Here is a 19655-nt window from a genome sequence, read left to right on the forward strand (position 1 = left end):
GACTGCCCGCAGTGTCCCTCACTGACATCTGCCTCATCTGCAGATGCTACAGGAGTCTGCTCTGTGCTTCATTCTGTGTGTGCGTTCAGAACAGTTTCTGCACAAATGGTCCCTAGGCACAGAGGCCAAAAGAGGCACAGAAAACAAAGGGACCAAATGACTGAATAGGTGTTAAAAGTGTCTGTAAAGAAAAACAGTCTACAGATCAACAAACCCTTGGTCAATCACAGTTTACTGCAAAATGTAAAACACTTCTTTACATATTATAAGCCCACTCAAGCCCAAACAGACTCAGCCTGTAATGTGCCAGGGTCCTGAGCTCTGACAGGGTGACTGGAATCCAAGCTCTTCTGGGCAAGTTGGAAGAAGACCAGAAGAGAATCATCATAGAATGGTTGCAAAGGCCCACAGCGCTCCTCCAGTCCCAACCCCCTGCTGTGTGCAGGTCGCCAACCAGCAGCCCAGGCTGCCCAGAGCCACATCCAGCCTGGCCTTGAATGCCTGCAGGGATGGGGCATCCACAGCCTCCTTGGGCAACCTGTGCCACTGCCTCACCACCCTCGGGGGGAAAAACTTCCTCCTCAGATCCAACCCAAACCTCCCCTGTCTCACTTTAAAACCATTCCCCTTGTCCCATCACCACCCTCACACACAGCCGTTCCCCTCCTGTTTATCCGCTCCCTTCAAGCACTGAAGGCCACCATGAGGTCACCCCACAGCCTTCTTTTCTCCAAGCCAAACAAGCCCAGTTCCCTCAACCTTTCCTCATGGCAGAACCGAGCAGAGGAGGACAATCACCTCCCTCTCCCTGCTCTGCTTTTCCCAACCATCTGCAGCCCAAAGCACTTTGGCATTTTTCATGAAAAGAGCAGTCACTGATCTCTGGTGCACCTTGCAAATGAGTCATTATTCTGGTGTGAATTATGTGAGGTACATGGGGCAGCACTTAGCACCGCCGCAGTCGCTGGGGAGAGTAATTGCAAAGGAAAGCGCTGGGTGCAAAGATGGGGGGTGAAGGGGATGACAGAAGGCCATGCATGGCAGCTGACTCAGGAGAAGCACTGCACACCTTGCCAGCCTCACTGCCGCTGCACCGTGACACAGAGCCCAGCCCAGATCAGGTGCCAGATGTTCCTTGGTGCCCAGAGATGGCTGAAGGGCTGCCAGCCTATTCACCCCTTCTGTAAACAATGATTACAGCAGGGCTCAAGAAACTGGCCAAGCCACAGACTTCCTGCCTACATCTCTGCTTGTTCCCTGGCTTTCCTTGCTAATGTCAGCGTCACTGTAGTTCAAGGCATGACTGAAAAAGCAGGGTGATCTGCAAGGCACTCAGCTGCACCCTGGGTGAACCCAGCCTGGCGAACCCATGCCACCGCTCCCTGTTCAACCACAGTGGGGTTTAGCATTTCCCTGCATAGAAGACACAGACATTCTGCTTGCAGAGGAGGAGTTTGTTAACAGGAAGGTTTTCTTTGCTTATTTTCTCATGCCAACCACAGTAGTTAAAGCTTCACTTAGTTTTTTTTTCACAGAACTTCTCTCTGCTTCTCCCACAGATTGGCAGGGAGGTAGGAGAGGAAAGCTTCCAACCAGAGCTGCAGAGGCAGAAGCGAAATGGTACGTGCATGTATGTATGGCAGCAGAGCGGGTTTCCAGCAAGCCATGTGTGAGGTCAGTGCTGGGACAGTGCTTGGAGACAGGCAGTCAGAAAGAAGAGGCAGTAAAAACACAAAAAATAAGAGAGGTGCAAAGTTCTGCCCAGTCATAGATGGATACGTATGAGCAAAGCTCCTGTGCAAGATGAAACTTATTTTAGAGGAAGAAAACCAAAGCACAAGCTGCTGAGCAGTGTGGGGTCACAGGATAACCCAGCATGGCTTCAGTTCTTGTTGGGCACTTACTGACTCAAGGGAGAGGGTGGATGAGACGGCTTTTCTCTGTATATCTTATGCCATCTATATTTGCTTCCTATTGGTCTGAGACCACAGATATCTGGCTATGGCAGGACAGGCAGCAGGTAGAAGTAGTGCAGAATATCTGCACAGCAGGAAGTTGGAAGTGTTCCTAAACAGAATGCCAAACTCTGCTGCTGTGAAATTGCAACAAAAGGCCAAATGCCATCCGGGAAGCCCCCAGTTTAGGATTTGCCCTCACACAGCTTTGCAGTCTCATGCCATTTCTCTTCCAGTGCTCATTTTCGACCCCCCACCCCTGGAGTATGCCATTGACATTGAAGTAAGCCTTACGAATTCATCCTTCGTGGAACCAATCAAAGAGTATTTCAGAAACCTCCCTCTTCCATTTTCAACCAATATTTCAGATGTAGAAATGACAGTTTCAAGTGTCAACATTACAACAGGTGGGTTGGTTGTTTATTTTTGTATTCTGGCTGACATTCTTGCTTGCCAGTACTCTGTATCTCCCATGGTCTCTGCTGCCCAGTGAGAGACCCAGCAAAGCCCTGTCACACAGCGTGGTTTGTTACCTCCACCCCACTGCTTTTCTTTACATAATGTTAGCATTAGTAGACCCAAATGCTTTTCTTTTCCTAAGGAAGGGACAGAGCCAGAGGAAGCTTGAGTCAAAGAATTTCGCTCCAGTTTAAATAACAAGCAGTTTGAGTCACTTTCAAGTTTCAGGAAGCTGCGACAACAGCCATCAGACTGTTTCCTTCCCTCCCACTTGTGTTTGGAGTGTAAATCACTGCAAGGGGCTCTGCTTGACCTGGCAGGCTGTGTGAGATGCAGTCAGCACCAGGCTTACTCTTATGGGTGCAGGGCAGGTTTTGTTACCTAACTGTGGTTGTGAAACATCACATCCAAGCAATTAATGCAATTCATGCACCAGGCCTTTACAGGGACAGGGAGGAATCTCCGACCATTCCCCATGGCCCAAGAAGCAGTAAAAGGAGGCATTCTCAAAACAACGCACAAACGGATCTTTTAAAGGCCTCGAGGGCCACGTGCAGTGTGTGAAAATCAGTTTGTTAACAGCGTGTTCTGCCGCGGCAGGGGAGGGCCGGGGCTGAGGGCCAGGCTGCGCCCAGACGGCGGTGGGCACGGCGCCGAGCGGCCAGAGGAGCGCTGGGACACCGCTGGAGCGGGGCTGGGGGTGCCGTGTGGGGCCGGGGCTGGGCACAGGGATCCTCTGGAGTGCCTCCACACTTGGGATGTTGTGTGATTCTGTCATTCTTACAGTGTTTCTCTGTCTGTCCAACTGTGTGTCCAGTCTGTGTGACCACTGAGAACCAGAGCTGCTGTTCTTGTGAAAGCGGATATGCCTGGCCGAGCATGGGGTGCAGTGACCTGATCAGCTGCCCTTCCATCAGCCTAGCTCCCAGCCAGCCGTGTGGCTACACCAGAGAAAAGCCTTTCCTTGGGCCCTACTGTGAGCTTCAGAATAAAGGTAAGGAGAAACTATGCTGTGCCTGAGCATTGCACAGCCCTGTGCTGCTTTGAAGATGGAGCAGAGCTGAGCAGAGCGCTGGGCTGCCTCCTTGCCATGAATGTGGAAGGTGTGCAGAAATGCCCTGGATTTTCTTCTCTTTCAGAGGCTGTTTGTGAGGGTGGGTGGTGATGGGACAAGGGGAATGGTTTTAAAGTGAGACAGGGGAGGTTTGGGTTGGATATGAGGAGGAAGTTTTTCCCCCCAAGGGTGGTGAGGCAGTGGCACAGGTTGCCCAAGGCTGTGGATGCCCCATCCCTGCAGGCATTCAAGGCCAGGCTGGATGTGGCTCTGGGCAGCCTGGGCTGCTGGTTGGCGACCTGCACACAGCAGGGGTTGGGACTGGAGGAGCGCTGTGGGCCTTTGCAACCCAGGCCGTTCTGTGATCCTGTGACTGTGGGGGGCGCCCCCAACACAGTTATATGGAGACATGTAGTGCCATGCAAGAGCCCCAGCTCCTGCAGTCCCTCATGTGCCTCTGGGAATTTCTGCTAAGCAAAGACAGCTTCTTCTTCTCAGATTTTCATTAACAGATCTTACAAATGTGACCAAATTGTATCAAAATACTCCAGAGGAGAGAAGGAATAAAAGAAATGAAAAAAAACCCCAGCACAAATTTTTTGTTAGTTTTCATTCTGTGGCTCTCATGATGACTCATTCAGGAGCCCATGACTTCTTAGGAGCCTGGCTGTTGGCTGGACCTTCAGGCTAACAGGAGTGGGATGGAGCTCTACCTGTTGCTTCTGCAACCCAAGACAGAGCCCATGAAGGCTTTGAGGAAGCCACTACTGCTTGTGCTGGAGCAAAGGAACACAGAGGCAGCTCCAGAGCTAAGCTAAGTGCTGTCAGCTCACCATGCTGGCTGCTGCACTCAGAGGCAATTGTTCTGAAACAGGGCAACACCGTGCTCTTACTGCATGGATTAGACCTGTTAGCTCTACAAGGCACCGAATCATGTGGAAATTCAGATCCTTTGGACGCCCAGGACCCTGGGCACCACATTCCTCCTCTGCGTGGAATGGCCTTGTCCTAAAGTGGGCTCTGATGTCCAAGTATTTTGTACTCTCTTCTTCCCACGGATGAATCTTCACCCAGAATATCACCCTCCTGAAGCCATCAAGGATTTTTTACATTCATTTCAGTGAAACACAGGGGGTGATTCATCCCATGCAATTTTTGCTATGTATAAGTTAAGTACCTGGTCAAAATTATTCACCTAAATTCCCTCTTTAACAGAAGTAGTGTAGCAATTCAATCACTGCAAGAAAGCTGCATATCAGCTTCTGAATACATCACTTTCTGGTGGTGGTCTAAACACTACAGCTAGTCTACAGCTTAGTGTTGGCTGGAGAGGAGGTCTGGGTATTCAGCAGATGGCACACATCTAAAGTAGGCGTGGGAAATTATGAGAACTGTAGCTTTTCTATCATACAGATGAACCTTGTGAAGTTGTAAGAGTTAGGTTTAAGTTAGTAGAAAAAGCTAATTTTAATTGTAATTGTTGCTTTTGATTTATTTTTACGCCTTTCCTTACAGACTCATGTGGTGTGGGAGAGCCCACTGTAATGAATATGTCAGTAAGACTTGGCACAGCCTTCCATGATGATCTCAGGAATCATTCTTCACAGCTATACAAAAAATACAAAGCTGACCTCGATAAAGCGGTAATGATTTTGTTTTCCATCCTTAAAGCCACAAAGCCTTCTTAAAAAGCAGCATTTATCCTGTGTCTCAGCACCTGATTTGTCACTGTCACAGCCCCACTTTGCAGGGGGAAGCTGCAGAGACTGCAGCACTTGCAGCAATGAAGTGGGCCACAGCTTAGGACAAAATTCCCCTTTGTTTTAACACATAGGAAGACAAAGAAGTATTCAGAAATCTTTTGCATCAAAAATATGAAAAAAATCACATTATTGGTTCCAGCCTACATCCCCATGAGCGTGTAGAGAATGAAACCATCCATATAAATGTATTCTGGTGGCAGTGGCAAGGCCCATTCTGTCAGATACACTGCACGCTCTCGCTCACAGCGATGTTGGATGGAAAGCTCCCTATTTTAGTCACACTAGAGTGATAATGCAGAGGATTCAAGTCTTGTCATGTGTCTTTGTTTACAGTTTAATGCTGGCTATGGATGCTTACCGGGCTTTGTGTCAGCAACAACAACTGGTTTCAGGTAAGTAAACAATTTCATGTTTTCCTAGGGAGCACAAATCTCTCCTCAAGCCAACACAGCTCAGCAAAGCCTGCACTCACTCTGCTTAGAACTCATGCACAGTATGTACATGTGAAATAAAAGTATCATAGCTGCAGAGGAAATCCCAACCATTAGCATGAAAGTAGGACTATGGATAACATAGCTCTGGGCAGCCTGGTCTGCTGGTTGGTGACCCTGCACATAGACGGGGCTGAAACCAGATGATCACTGTGCTCCTTTTCAACCCAAGCCAGTCTATGATTCTTATATACCAGAGCAAGCTGTGAGTCCTACGGGAGCCTTTGTCTCTCATGCCTTCCTAGGCACACAAGATGGTCCCACAGCATAGAAATACTCTGGTATGCAAGGCTGCCAGGTCATGGCGCTTCTTTCACTCTGTCTGCTCAGGCCTGGAAGTGTTGATGTGAACTACAGAGTGGAGGCAGGATCAGCGAGCTTCCATCAGCTGGAGCATTCCAGCAGACGTGTAGTACAGTACCTGGATGAATCGTACAACATAGAGCCCACCTCCTTCACTACAGAAATAATGAGTAAGTGCAAAACTCTCCCAGTCTTTCCCTTCAGCATTCGCCTTATGTTGCTGATTATCTAATTCTGAACCTACAAAAACTGTTTATTTCTCATCTGTTTCATTTCACCTTGTGCTTCATTTCACCAAAGCTTAGAATTTGAATGAGATGGCCATGCATGCAGCATTTCTGACTGAAAACCAAACCCTTCCAGCTACTCCGTTAAACCCTGATGCAGTATCTCCGTGGGAGAGAGACTGAATCCCTTGAGCTCAGCTCCTGAACTGAGCTCTTTGCATGTCAGGCTGCCCATACTCTCCACGCCATCACGCCAGAACAAGCAGCTGCCTTAAAGAACGTGTTCCCTCTGATTTCCTTGGCACTTTGTCCAAGCTGCTGCAGCACAGTGCCCAACAAAGTGCCGCCATCTCTCCTGGTCTGAGCACTGACCAGCTCTCTCTGTGGGCCCTCTCCTTGGGTTGCTTCTCTCCCAGATTTCCTCCTTGGAAAGCAGAGCTGGTACAAGTCCCCCTTCGTAAAGCTGCCTGGGACCTTTGGCTGACAGAGATGGTAGAAGATCATCCTGTGGATAATGTAGTATCTGCTACCAGAGGCAGTGCCCTGCAGCCAAAACTGCGTGCAGCTGCAGAACAGCTGAGATTTCTACAATGAAAGGCACCATGCAATAATGCAGAATGCTGCACTTTGTCTTCCCAGATCGCACGAACTTCACTGTGAGCCCTGCCCACATTTTTGAAGGAGATGCCATCCAACTGATGTGCGAGGTAGACGCCACGGCTGAGAACACGACCTGGAATCATGGCAGTCAGATCATCCTGAACAGCTCACGGCACTCCATGAAGACAGACAACAGCACTGCGATGTCACGGGCAGTTCTTACAATTATCAACGTTACGCAGGAGGATTCTGGTACGATTTCCTATCATTAAAAGAGCAGATGCAAATCTCTAGTGTAACTGATTCTACGGGAAGCAGAGGCATGCAGTGACTGCGACTCCCTGGAGCGAGACAGAAAAATAGAGCATCCCTCATCATTTCCCTGTCAGCTTTTGGTCGTTTGTTGGTCTGATTGTTTTCTGTAATGAACCACCTGCTGACCTGCAGTGGCAGTAGGATGTGGAAGACTGACAATGGGTGTTTTTGGTGCCAATGTCCCCTGTCACATCACAGGAGTGGCTGCTCAGCAGTGAGGCCGCCTTGTCCTCTGTGTGAGGTAACTGAGGCTGTGACTGCATTTTGCCCCAAAGGCTCTCGACCCCTTTGCAAACATAACCCAAGAAGTAAGAGCCCACAGAGTTTGGTTTTTCACGTGCTCTTGTTTAGAGCTTTTTGAAAATCAGAGTAAGGGAAATGGGTGACACTGTGCCAGGACATGTATGCAAACATGCAAGCAAACATGTATGCAAACTCGATGCAAAGTAGCTCCCAGTTCACAACTCCAAATGTAGGGGAACCAACAGCAAAATGTGCTGTGTGTAAAGATGTTGTCTTTGTCTTACAGGTACCTACACGTGCACTTTTACAAGCAGATACCTGTCTATAAATCTGATATACAGAGGCACAGAAGAAATACGAGTCTCTCCACTACGTATCATCTCATACTCAAACAATGATAAAGTTAGCTGCAACAGCCCTGAGATACAGGCAAACAGCCCTGTGCTGTTCTGTTGCATTGATGGACAATTACCACTGCTTACTGGCAACTGGAAGGTGAATGGAGCAATCAATATTACAGGTGAGATTTACAAAAGGTTGCCTTTCACTGCTTGGTTTGCATGTCTGTCAGAGACCTCGTGCAGCTCAGCAGCAGCTAGCCCAGAGGTCTGAGCCTAAGGTGTGCATGGGGTATGCCCCAGAGTGGGGCCAAGTGTGTACAGACTCCATAGGCACTGCCCAGGTGTAGATGGGACTCTGGGCATCTGGGCATCTCCATGCACTTTGCAGATGCTCACATCTGTGCCATCCTGACTAGAAGCAGCCGTGTGGACCATCATCACACTGACTGTCCAAGAAGCTTATTTTTGCATCCTCTGGTTTTGAGAGAAACAATGAATTGTAAGGGTGTCTATGATTATCTGCAGCGTCATCCCTGGGGGCAGAAAGTCTCTGTGTACCACATAACAGGATGGGGAAACCAAGAGGGATTAGTAGTACCCCTCAAAACTGCTCCATCTTACCTAAAAACTGACTCCACATGGGGCTGTGATCCATCTCATACCAATTGAGTCAGACTTCCTGTTAGGCTTTACTAATAGCATGAACGTGAGAGTTAATATATCTCCAAGCACAGTGTGTTGCAGGGAGTTACGAAATGACATCAATAGAGAATCTCACAAAAGTCCATTATAACCAGCTTAATGCCCTCTTTAGTATTTACTGGGTATGGATTCCTTAAATGTTTTATGGGTATGGATTTTCTGTCCATGCTAAACATTTGTTGTAAAAGGACTTTATCAGGAAGTGGGACATACAGATAAACCTTCAAAGTTCATGCACAGTCCTTGCCACGGAGCACAGCCACTGCTGTGCAGCAGTGCTTGCAGAAAGAGGTGAAAGCTGGGCTGCAGCAGCCCTTATTTGCCCTTTATTGCCAAGCTTCCTCAGTGGCTTTCCTCCTTTACTTCCTGCCTTGTTTCCTACATACAGCAATGAGGTCAGGCTGATCCAGAACAACCTCAATTCATAGAATCACAGAATGGCCTGAGTTGCAAAGGCCCACAGCGCTCCTCCAGCTCCAACCCCCTGCTGTGTGCAGGTCGCCAACCAGCAGCCCAGGCTGCCCAGAGCCACATCCAGCCTGGCCTTGAGTGCCTGCAGGGATGGGGCATCCACAGCCTCCTTGGGCAACATGTTGCCCATCCTGACACATCCAAGCACTGCTGTGGCTCTAATTTACATTAATTTTGGCCACAGAGCAGTGCTGAAAGCAGGGGCATTGGGCCTTTGAGACTTCTGTGAGCAGTTCCAGAGTGAAGGATTAGAAAGGACTTCAGCACTGATGTATTCAAGTGGCATTCTATCAGAGGGCGCTGACAAAACCACCGGGCTTCCTCAGCTAGTGTGACTGCTTGGGATTTCAAGAACCCAACTGCTGTTAGATGCCCCCTGACCTTCAGTTAGTTCTTTTTCTCTCTAGGAGTCCCCAGTTTCAGCAGTAACTGCACTGAATACAAGCTCAATGTGGTGGACTCGCTATGCTTGGCCGAGCAGTCGGGTACGGTGACGACATACACGTGTGAGCTGCAGACAGGGCATGGCGCCCAGAGCAGCTGGGACATCCGAATTACGTACTTCCGAGAAGGTAAGAGGGAACAGCAAGAGACCACCCGCTGTCTGAGGCTCTTCAGTGCACACCACTGGCAAAGCAATCATTCTGACAAGTGGCCCTCAATATAGTGACATTTATCTTGTGTTCTCCCAGCCCAGGTAAGAATATCTTCCAGTGTAAACACATCAGTTTCCGTGGGATATGGCTTCAGTCTAAAGTGTGAAAGTGATGTGAGCAATTATGACAGCATCAGATGGGAAATCCATTCTGGAGATAGAATACAAGCAGTAGAATGTGCTGCGTGCATTACAACCAACAAATCCACAGCCACATCAGTGCTCGAGGTGAACACTGCCACTCAAGACTGGAATGGTGAGTGAACGTGGCTGACACCAGTTACAAAGGCAATGAAATCATAGAATGATAGAATGTCCGGGGTTGCAAAGGCCCACAGCGCTCCTCCAGTCCCAACCCCTGCTGTGTGCAGGTCGCCAACCAGCAGCCCAGGCTGCCCAGAGCCACATCCAGCCTGGCCTTGAATGCCTGCAGGGATGGGGCATCCACAGCCTCCTTGGGCAACCTGTGCCAGTGCCTCACCACCCTCGGGGGGAAAAACTTCCTCCTCAGATCCAACCCAAACCTCCCCTGTCTCACTTTAAAACCATTCCCCTTGTCCCATCACCACCCACCCTCACAAACAGCCGTTCCCCTCCTGTTTATCCACTCCCTTCAAGCACTGAAGGCCACCATGAGGTCACCCCACAGCCTTCTCTTCTCCAGGCTAAACAAGCCCAGTTCCCTCAACCTTTCCTCATAGCAGAGCTGCTCCAGCCCTCTGACATCTCAGTGCCCTCCTCTGGACCTGCTCCAAGAGCTCAGCATCCCCAGCCCAGCAAATAGTTGAGGTACTTCATCATGGGAGAGACAGAGAATGAGAATTAAAATTCAAATTGCTCGAGAACAGAAAATCCCGATACTGCCAGGACTGTACTTGTGATGAACTGATGGGCTGATGAGCATGCAGGAGCTGAGGAGCCCTTCCACTAAGATCTGTCTTTTGTGTCACTGCTCTCAGGCACCTATGTCTGCACATTCTCCCAGGACTCCCTGAACAATTCTGCTAGCATGACAATCAATGTGATTCCCTTGCCCCTGAAGCAGTACATCCAGATTGACCCCGTTGAAGCACCTATCATGTGCAGGATGCCCCAAGCCATCAACTGCTGCATAAGTGCTGACACCGTGGAAGATTATGATGTTACATTTGTGGTGCAAGAAAAAGAATTTCCAGCTGGTAAGAAAGAGTAAAGTTGTGGAACCGTCAGTTACAGTACGTACTACAACCCAGACCCTGTAGTTTTTCATTGTTTTCAGTTATGTTCATGTAACCAGTATTACAACTACCTGTGAGTACCACTAAGGGTATGAAAAGATACAGAAATGGGCTTTTTAGGATGATTGCCAGGCCTAGGGAGTGTGACTCAGAACAGTAATTGGTGTGCTGCCATGGCAATGAGGCACCATGCAGGGCAGGGGGAGGGAAGCATCATCAGCACCGTTCTGGTTGGGGAATGCTGAACTACATTTATTTTCTTTTATATTCCTCTGTGCCACCTGTTTGAAGTGAGAATCAAGGAAGTGTTGCTCATGACTTTCCCCTAATTTCTGAAAAATGTAGAATAACAACACGTCTTTGAATATAGTTCAAAGATCTGTCTTCTACGTGGTTGTAGATACCACCTGCAGCAGCTGAGGCTTCCATGTCTTTAATCTTATTGTGGGTGTTTGGCTTCCCTGGGACACCTCTATAGACTGGAAATTTTCAGGCAGGTGACAAAATAACTAGATTAGAAGTGAGCACAGAACAGCTGAACTGTTTCAGAAAGCAGGCAGGAGCAAAAAGACAAAAAAAGGCTGAAGTGTGAGCAGGGGGAGATGGAAGGATGGTCGGTTTGCTGAGATGTGTTGGGTCCTCTCTGGAGGAGACTGCAGTTGGGGCATACTGCAAAGCAATGGGAGATCCGGAATTCAAAAGATCCATAGACATGGCTGTGGCCCAGACAGAAATGTCAGCTTTCTGCTGCCAGCTGGTTGGCCTAGAACCAGCACTAACCCACCTCAAACTTTCCATGCAGAAAAAAAGAAGCGAGGAAATTTCTTGTGCTACTCGTACAATTACACAGAAATGGAATGCAGGGGAAAGGAGCTCGAGGCACACTGCAAGTTTGTGAACAGCATTGGGCAGGAGGTCAGCAGCGAGAGGATACAGCTGAACCTGATAGCTGGTAAGTGTCACAAGCACAGAGCTCCTCCTGGCTGCTGCATAGGAAATCCCAGTATCTCTGGTAAAGCAGATGTCACTAGTTTAATCAGGGGTGACAACACAAACAGTTCTTGTTTGCCAAGAACTTTTGTCTCCTTTCTGGCTGGAAATTTTGGAATGCAGAGGAAAACACACATTTTGCTGATGTTGAAAAAAAAAATAATAATTCAACAAGATGTTCTGTCTTCACACCTGTGCTGGAGCAGGCAGTTATGTGACAGTGCCACATATATATGCAGACACTTGATTTTAAGTGGCAGCTACTGTGAATAACCCAATCAAAGCCAATTAGCAGACACTCTGTTCATCAAAAAGGTGTTAAGGCATCACTATCAAAACCTTCATATGACCTTCCTATGTGGGCTACAGCAGAACTGAGTCTCTCAGCATAATAAACTCACTTTAGGTTAGAAATGATCACAGATACAAAGAGACAGTTCATAAGCAGTCAGTGTAGTGACAACCCCACCCCTATGGTGCATGTAATCCAATGGACAAAGCCTAAAGCACTGGGTGTTCATTTGGCAGTTCAGTCAAGTACCCCAAAACAAGGGGCTCTCTTCAGTTTTCTTTCTCATTTTGTGATTGAAAAAAAAAAAAAACCCAATATGAGAATTTAGAAGCCAACGTTCTTTTCACCAGGTTTTGATTGCAGCTTCTCCTTGAGAGCAAAACACCACAAGCCCATAATAGAGGAACCAGCATACAGGGACCCAGAATATTTCCCTGCTCTCAAAAAAGATCCTCTTAGGCCTTGGAAGAATGTTTGAAGATATAAATTAATCTTTCTGTATATACTTACTGTGGAGAGCAGTGAAAGCCTGGTAGTTATTGGGAAAAAAAAAGCACTTCTGAGACATACACCCACTGAAAGGTCATAATTAACGAAAAGAAAAAACCGAAATCCTAATCCAAAGAACTCAGAATGCTGTGTGGTCACTTATCTGATGGGAGGTAAATTACTCATCTCTATGCTTCTCAGCTTTCCGTCTTGATGTCTTTTTCTCAATACAGATGAGGACATCATTTCCTGCTCAGAAAACAATACCTTTGGAAGGGAAGGAGACGTGTTAATAAAGTCGTGCTCTGTTTTAAACACTACTTTTCTCCGAGGCAGCAAAATTTACAAGTGCTGCAGCAAGTCGTGGAAGTTGGAAAAGAATGACTGCGTGTCCGAACAGATCAACAGCCTGCTGCTCACGGCAGAGGTAACGTGTCTGGAGGGGCAGACTTTATCTCTTGGCAGTACGGTGCTCTCTGTGTTATTCAAAGACGTAGAGGAAATGGACCTGGGGGTATTGATTGATGCTCGGCTGAACATGAGCCGACAGTGTGCCCAGGTGGCCAAGAAGGCCAATGGCATCCTGGCTTTCATCAGAAACAGTGCTGCCAGCAGGAGCAGAGAGGTGATTGTTCCCCTATATTCAGCACTCGTGAGGCCGCACCTTGAGTACTGTGTCCAGTTTTGGGCCCCTCACTGCAAGAAAGATATTGAGGCCCTGGAACGTGTTCAAAGGAGGGCAACAAAGCTGGTGAGGGGTCTGGAACACAGGGCTGATGAGGAGAGGCTGAAGGAGCTGGGAATGTTCAGCCTGGAGAAGAGGAGGCTCAGGGGAGACCTTATTGCTCTCTATAACTTCCTGAAGGGAGGTTGTAGTGAGCTGGGGGTCGGCCTCTTCTCTCGTGTCATCAGTGATAGGACCAGGGGGAATGGTTTCAAGCTACGGCAGGAGAGATTCAGGCTGGACATGAGGAAGTATTACTTTTCAGAAAGGGTGGTCAGGCACTGGAATGGATGCCCAGGGAGGTGGTGGAGTCACCGAGCCTGGGGGTGTTCAAGGAAAGGCTGGATGTTGTGTTGAGGGACATGGTTTAGTAGGAGCTATTGGGAATAGGTGAACAGTTGGACTGGATGAGCTTTTAGGTCTTTTCCAACCTTGGTGATTCTATGATTCTATGATTCGTATTGCTGTAGCCATTATGAAGGAGGATCAAGCTCCAGGCAAACTGCATACATGTGATACACTGCTATCTTCTGTTCCAGTCCTTGGTCAACAGTCCCAGTGCAAAAACCGGCCTACCTGACTTCCTTCAGAACCTGAAGAATCAGATAGTACTGCTGCAAGATGACAATTCTTCTGCAAACCTTGCTGCAATTGTTACCATCCTCTACAGCATCTCTTCTATTCCAATAGAAGCAGAGAAGTCCACCATCATCGTAAGGTTTTATTTAACACTTGTTAATACTCATCAGTGCCTTTGGTCTCTTTTGTCATAAAGAATGACATTCCTCCTGATGGACTGCTGTGGTTAGTTAGAGTCAGGAACAGGAGGGAATTAAAGGAATGAGACAGAGTGACCACAAAGATTAAATGATGGCAAAGAAACAAGTATTTATGGAAGATGATGAAGACTAGGAGCTTAAGCATGAAAGAGAGATTGCTGTATTCTAGCTTAGCAGCTAGAAATGTTCTAGGGGCCCATAAATGCCTCTGGGATTCAAGATTAGAGCAAAGGCCAAGGAATGGGCTGCCCAGGGAGGTGGTGGGGTCACCAACCTTGGAGGTGTTCAAGGAACGGTTAGACATTGTGTTGAGAGACATGGATTAGTGAGAAATATTGCTCATAGGTGGATGGTTGGACTGGATGACCTTGTGGGCCTTATCCAACCTTGCTGATTCTATGATTCTATGAATGATGGAATAGGAGAATAGAAAATGGGCTTTAAATAAGGATAGAGACAGTAAATTCCAGGGTCCACAATGATGCAAGGAAAATCAACTGATGTTACAACAACTGAATTGCAAAACATATCATAGAAATACTTGTAAGCCTTGATTGTCAGTTGTGCAGGAATAGCACTGCTCTTCTGAGCAGAAATGGGCAAGAAGACTTGTTTTCTAGTTGGAGAATGAGATAGAAAAAAATCAAAGACAGCATAAAGGTTGAGGCCTGGGAAAGAAGGCTGGAGAAAATATTAACATATAAAGACAAGCTACGCAAATTACTTTGGAAGCCTTGACTTGGAAATAGGGTGTGGAAAGGATTAATAATTGAATATTTCATGTGGACTGAACAAAAGAAGAACACGTAGGGCTTTTTCAACAGGCAATTCTCGGTCAGTCCAGAAATTATCATCAAAAACAGGTATTCGTACAAGATTTCTAGTTGCAGCATTGTTGTTCTGTTGTTACAGGATTACTTCACTACAGTGGATGTTATTGTTGCTGATTCCAAGAAGGAGCTTTGGGCTGACCTGAATCAAGGGCGGATATCCATCAGTTCTTTGTTACTGAACGCAGTGGAAAGATTTTCTGAGAACCTCCTACCGGTCAATAACAGCATTCCACATGTGTCCACTGAAACCCTTGAGCTGCAAGGTATGGTTGTCACAGGACATAGCCAAGCGGACTACAATAAGGACTTCAGCCGCCTGGGAAACCTCACAGCTCGTGTGCTGATTGATAAAATTGAGACTCTGCCTCCAAATTCAACCATTGTCAGTGTGGCCTACTCAGCTCTTGGTCGTATTTTGCCTGTGAATGCGAACATGTATGTGAACAGCTTGGTGATATCAACAGTTCTGAGCTGTGAGAGAAGCCAGAACTTCCGTATTAATATGACCTTTCAGAAAGAAAACCTGTCTTTGAAGGCGCCCCAGTGTGTCTTCTGGGACTTCAACCTCAACAACAGTAGGGGAAGCTGGGATAATCAAAGTTGCACACTAACAGAGGGAGAAGACAATGTCCTTTGTTCCTGCAATCACTTGACGCCATTCTCCATTCTGATGTCACCGGATAAACCTGCTCCAAATTCTGTTGAAGATTACATTACCCACATTGGCCTGGCCATTTCGATCTTGAGTTTAGTGGTCTGTATTGTAATTGAATCCTTAGTCTGGAAAACCGTGACAAACAACACAACCTCCTACGTCCGTCACGTCTGTATTCTCAACACAGCAGCATCTCTCCTAATTGCTGACGTTTGGTTCATTGTCACTGCCTCCATCAGCGAACGCAGCATGCAGAGAAGAAGAGAGATCTGTGTTGCAGCCACATTCTTCATCCATTTATTCTACCTGTGTGCCTTTTTCTGGATGCTCAGCCTTGGCCTCATCCTTTTTTACAGGCTAGTCTTCATCTTACATAACACAAGCAAGACGTGTCAGAAGGCAGTGGTATTCTGCCTGGGTTATGGGTGCCCCTTTGTCTTTGCAGTCACCACCATTGCTGTCACGCTGCCATGGGACACTTACACCAGAAAGGATGCCTGCTGGCTCAACTGGGAGGACAGTAAAGCTATCTTGGCCTTTGTCATACCTGCCCTGGCCATCGTGGCCATGAATTTGTTCATCACTGCAGTTGTGATAATAAAAATACTAAGGCCAAACATTGGGGACAGGACAAACAAGCAAGAGCGGAAGACCTTGTTTCAAATTTGCAAAAGTCTCATCATCCTGACACCACTGTTAGGCCTCACCTGGGGATTTGGTCTCACCGTTATCATCAAACATAGCCACCAAGCCTTCCACATCCTCTTCGCTCTGCTCAACGCTTTGCAGGTGAGTTACACACAGGCATGGTTTTGTTTCGTCTTATGCCCGTTTAACAAGTAGTGACATTCCTGCAGTGCTGTGCTTGAGGGGAATTAAAACAGCACAGGAAAGCTCAGATTTGTCTTACACATCTTCACTCCCAAAGGGCTCTTTGGGAAACCCATTCCAGGCGTTCAGAAACACCTTGTATGATCAGCTTCATTAACAGATGTGCCTCGTAGATCGATCTGGCACAGACACAACTTCTAATTTTGCCAATGCTTTTGGCAAGAACTCCTATCCTGAAGATGAGGAAAATAGCCCCATTATTTTCAGTTGGGCAAGCTACAGCTCATCAAGTTCTGCTCTTATTACAGTGCATCTGGAGGCATCACATGATCCTCTTGTGGGTTCAAGTAATGAGGAACTACAAACTACATGAAAATCCCCCCAGACAGCTGAGTAGTGCTACTAAGAGAGGAACTGACCAAACCCATGGATGAATTTTCAGTCAGCAGTTTTTACAACCAGGCCAGCAGGATCTAGATACAACAGGATTTCTTAAAGACAGCAATAGTTATGTCTGCTCTGTCTCTTAAGGATGTCCTCAAACCTGCACACTCCAGACCAATCTCTCCTGCCTTTCCTATTGTGCACCTTCCAGCTTGTAAAAATAGGAAGGCATGCCTCCCATATACAAATACCCGTTCTTCCAAATGTACTTAATGCTAGAAACTACCCGGGTCATCTTCTAAACCAGGTATTCAGTCTGTCCTGGAGAACTCCAACCACATCAACAGTCCATCATCATGTGAAATGCACTTCAAAAACGCCTTCTATCAGAGAGTTTGGAGTTCTAATAGTGAGCACGGGCAGTGATTGTGATAATTGTGAGGTACTGCAATTAAAAGTTGATGTTGTCAAACATGTCATTTTCTGTTTCCTAGGGATTATTCATTTTGGTATTTGGGACTCTGTGGGACAACAAGGTAAGAAGTCAAACTGTTTCCTGTATTATGTGACAGATTGTTGGAATTTGTACACAGTCACTGCATTTTTCTTTCTTGAACAAATAGATAAAAGAAGCCCTGCTGAAGAGGAATTCACTATCCAGATGGAGTTCACAACAAACAAAGGTGAAATGCTTGATTTAAGAACATATTTCTAAGTTACTGTTGAATAACCCGACATTCTCCATGTGTCTCCTAAGTCCATTGCACTGTGTATGCTGAATTATTTTTTAGAACTGACCAGAGAAAGAAATTAACAACACAAATATGAATACACTTCCCTTTTCAAAGTTCATTATTTCACTTATAATAATTGGTCAAAAATAAGAAGGAGCTTGGCGGACATTTGATCTAGAGCAGTATATGAAAACATACTGAATTTCCTAAGAAATAAAGTACCAAATGTAACTGGAACTCTAAGTTTGAAAAAAGACAATTCCAGGAGCACCATTAATTATTCACAATGTAAGAAAAATTCAGAAGGAATTTCTTGGGGCAGGGAAGGATGGCCGTGCTGCTGCTGGGACTTGTAAGGCAGCTGATAGCTTAGCCAGCTTGATTCTTAGAATACAAAATGGGAGGAGGAAACAGCATTTTGTCCAGGTTGTGTCCATTTGCAATCACAGAACAGCTGAGGTTGGGAAGAGCCTCTGGATGTCATCTCATTCAGATTGCAGAAGTGTCTGGGTCACTCCTGTAGTGTGTGAATCACTCTCATGGTGCTGAGTTTTCACTTTGTATAGGAACAGGATTTATCAGAAGAATCTGCTGAAGTATTGCTTAAGAAAAGTCAGAATAGCTCGAAGGATGGAGGCTCCCCAACCTCTCTGCCCCATCTACTCCTTTGTTTGCTCACAGTGGAACCATTTTTCAGTGGGATTTTTTGTATTTTGCCTTTGTGCCCACCACCTTTTGTCCTCCCATTGGGACCAATCAGAAAATTCTGGCTCTCTTCTGCTGAAGCTTTCTTCATTTTGGATCCTGAGAATAATTTATCTGACTTTTTTAAACTGGTACTCTGAGTATTTCCAGTGTTTCCTGCAGGAGGAATTCCACTGGGAATTCATAGCTAGGAATATTTCCTAATGCATTTTTAAAGTGCCATTCCTTGTCTCTGTCCTGAAAACGATGTCTGCTGGATGTGGTGCTATTTCAACTTCTGGAAAACCTCATTTTTCCCAGCACGGGAGGAATAACTTACACAACTATCATTAAGCATGGTGGCTTTTCATTACCTCCTGTACTGGCACATCCAGCAGAATAAAGGAGAAGGAGCAAGTTGTTAAGCCTTCAGCCCCAGTTCTGAATTCCTCTCAAACAAAATCTTCCAGACCAAACACTTTCAGCTGAAGTTGACGCTGTTGAAGCTGCCCCAGACCGTTGGGGTTGTCCCGTTTCCATGGCAGTTCTACAGAAAAGAACAAATAAAGCAAGATCCAAGTCCTTGATCAAAATTTTTAGATGTTATTCATCTACCTTCTTCCTCTCTCCCTTTGTGATATAGGCCTTATTTCCCCCACCATGGCACAACCTAGTGAGCAGAGGCTGTCTGAACAGAGAAAGACATTTAATTCTGTATTTTTTTAAATATACTTCTTGAAGGAATCCCATTAATTTGTCAAACTATACCAGCTCTGAAAATGAAGCATTTTAGCAGCAAAAGCTCTCCGGACCGAACACGGTTGTATTCCGCCGCCCTCTAGTGCGTAGAGTTCAATGTGCCTCTGGTTATCCCAGCAGCCCTCATGGCCGATCCCAAGTGCACAGCTCAGCCTTCCTGCCGCCCTTAATGGATAAAGGGCCAGAACGTTCTGCTGTCTGACACTGATAGAGGGCTGTGTGATCAGGGGCACCGTCTGGTTGGAGGCTGTAACTAGTGATGCTCGCAAGGAGCCAGTGCTGCATCCAGTCTTGTTCCGTGCCTTTATCAATGACCTGGGTGAAGGAATAGAGTCCATCCTCCACAAGTTTGCTGATGATTTGGAGCTGGGAGGAGTGGCTGACACACCAGAAGGCTGTGCTGCCAGTCTGCGAGAGCTGGACAGGGTGAGAGTTGGACAGAGAGGAACCTGGTGAGGTTCAACAAGAGCAAGTGTAGAGTCCTGTCCTGCACCTGGAGAGGAATAACTGCATGCACCAGCACAGGCTGGGGGCTGACCTGCTGGAGAGGAGCTCTGCAGAAAAGGACATGAGGGTCCTGGTGGCCAACAGGTTGTCCATGAGCCAGGGTGCTCTGTGTCCATGAAGGCCAACGGTGTCCTGCCAGCTCAGGCCACAGTGGAAGACCACAAAGATGATGAGGGGCCTGGAGCATCTCCTGTACAA

At 46.9% G+C, this 19655-nt stretch overlaps 1 protein-coding gene across 2 annotated transcripts in view; it reads left to right on the top strand.

Annotated features, from left to right (window-relative positions):
* ADGRF5 (adhesion G protein-coupled receptor F5) overlaps positions 1-19655 on the top strand; it is a 31884-nt gene that overhangs the window by 9487 nt on the left and 2742 nt on the right. For both annotated transcript variants that reach the window (XM_048935322.1, XM_048935323.1), the window contains 17 exons: positions 1560-1620; positions 2192-2362; positions 3232-3408; positions 4984-5111; positions 5565-5623; positions 6053-6195; positions 6892-7104; positions 7697-7930; positions 9332-9496; positions 9617-9835; positions 10539-10757; positions 11599-11748; positions 12801-12994; positions 13831-14004; positions 14983-16347; positions 17268-17309; positions 17397-17456. In XM_048935322.1, the coding sequence (XP_048791279.1) occupies positions 1560-1620; positions 2192-2362; positions 3232-3408; positions 4984-5111; positions 5565-5623; positions 6053-6195; positions 6892-7104; positions 7697-7930; positions 9332-9496; positions 9617-9835; positions 10539-10757; positions 11599-11748; positions 12801-12994; positions 13831-14004; positions 14983-16347; positions 17268-17309; positions 17397-17456 (3774 nt within the window). The remainder of the gene's footprint in view (positions 1-1559; positions 1621-2191; positions 2363-3231; positions 3409-4983; positions 5112-5564; positions 5624-6052; positions 6196-6891; positions 7105-7696; positions 7931-9331; positions 9497-9616; positions 9836-10538; positions 10758-11598; positions 11749-12800; positions 12995-13830; positions 14005-14982; positions 16348-17267; positions 17310-17396; positions 17457-19655) is intronic.

This window comes from Lagopus muta, chromosome 2 (genome assembly GCF_023343835.1).
Source record: "Lagopus muta isolate bLagMut1 chromosome 2, bLagMut1 primary, whole genome shotgun sequence".
Classification (NCBI taxonomy): Eukaryota; Metazoa; Chordata; class Aves; order Galliformes; family Phasianidae; genus Lagopus; species Lagopus muta.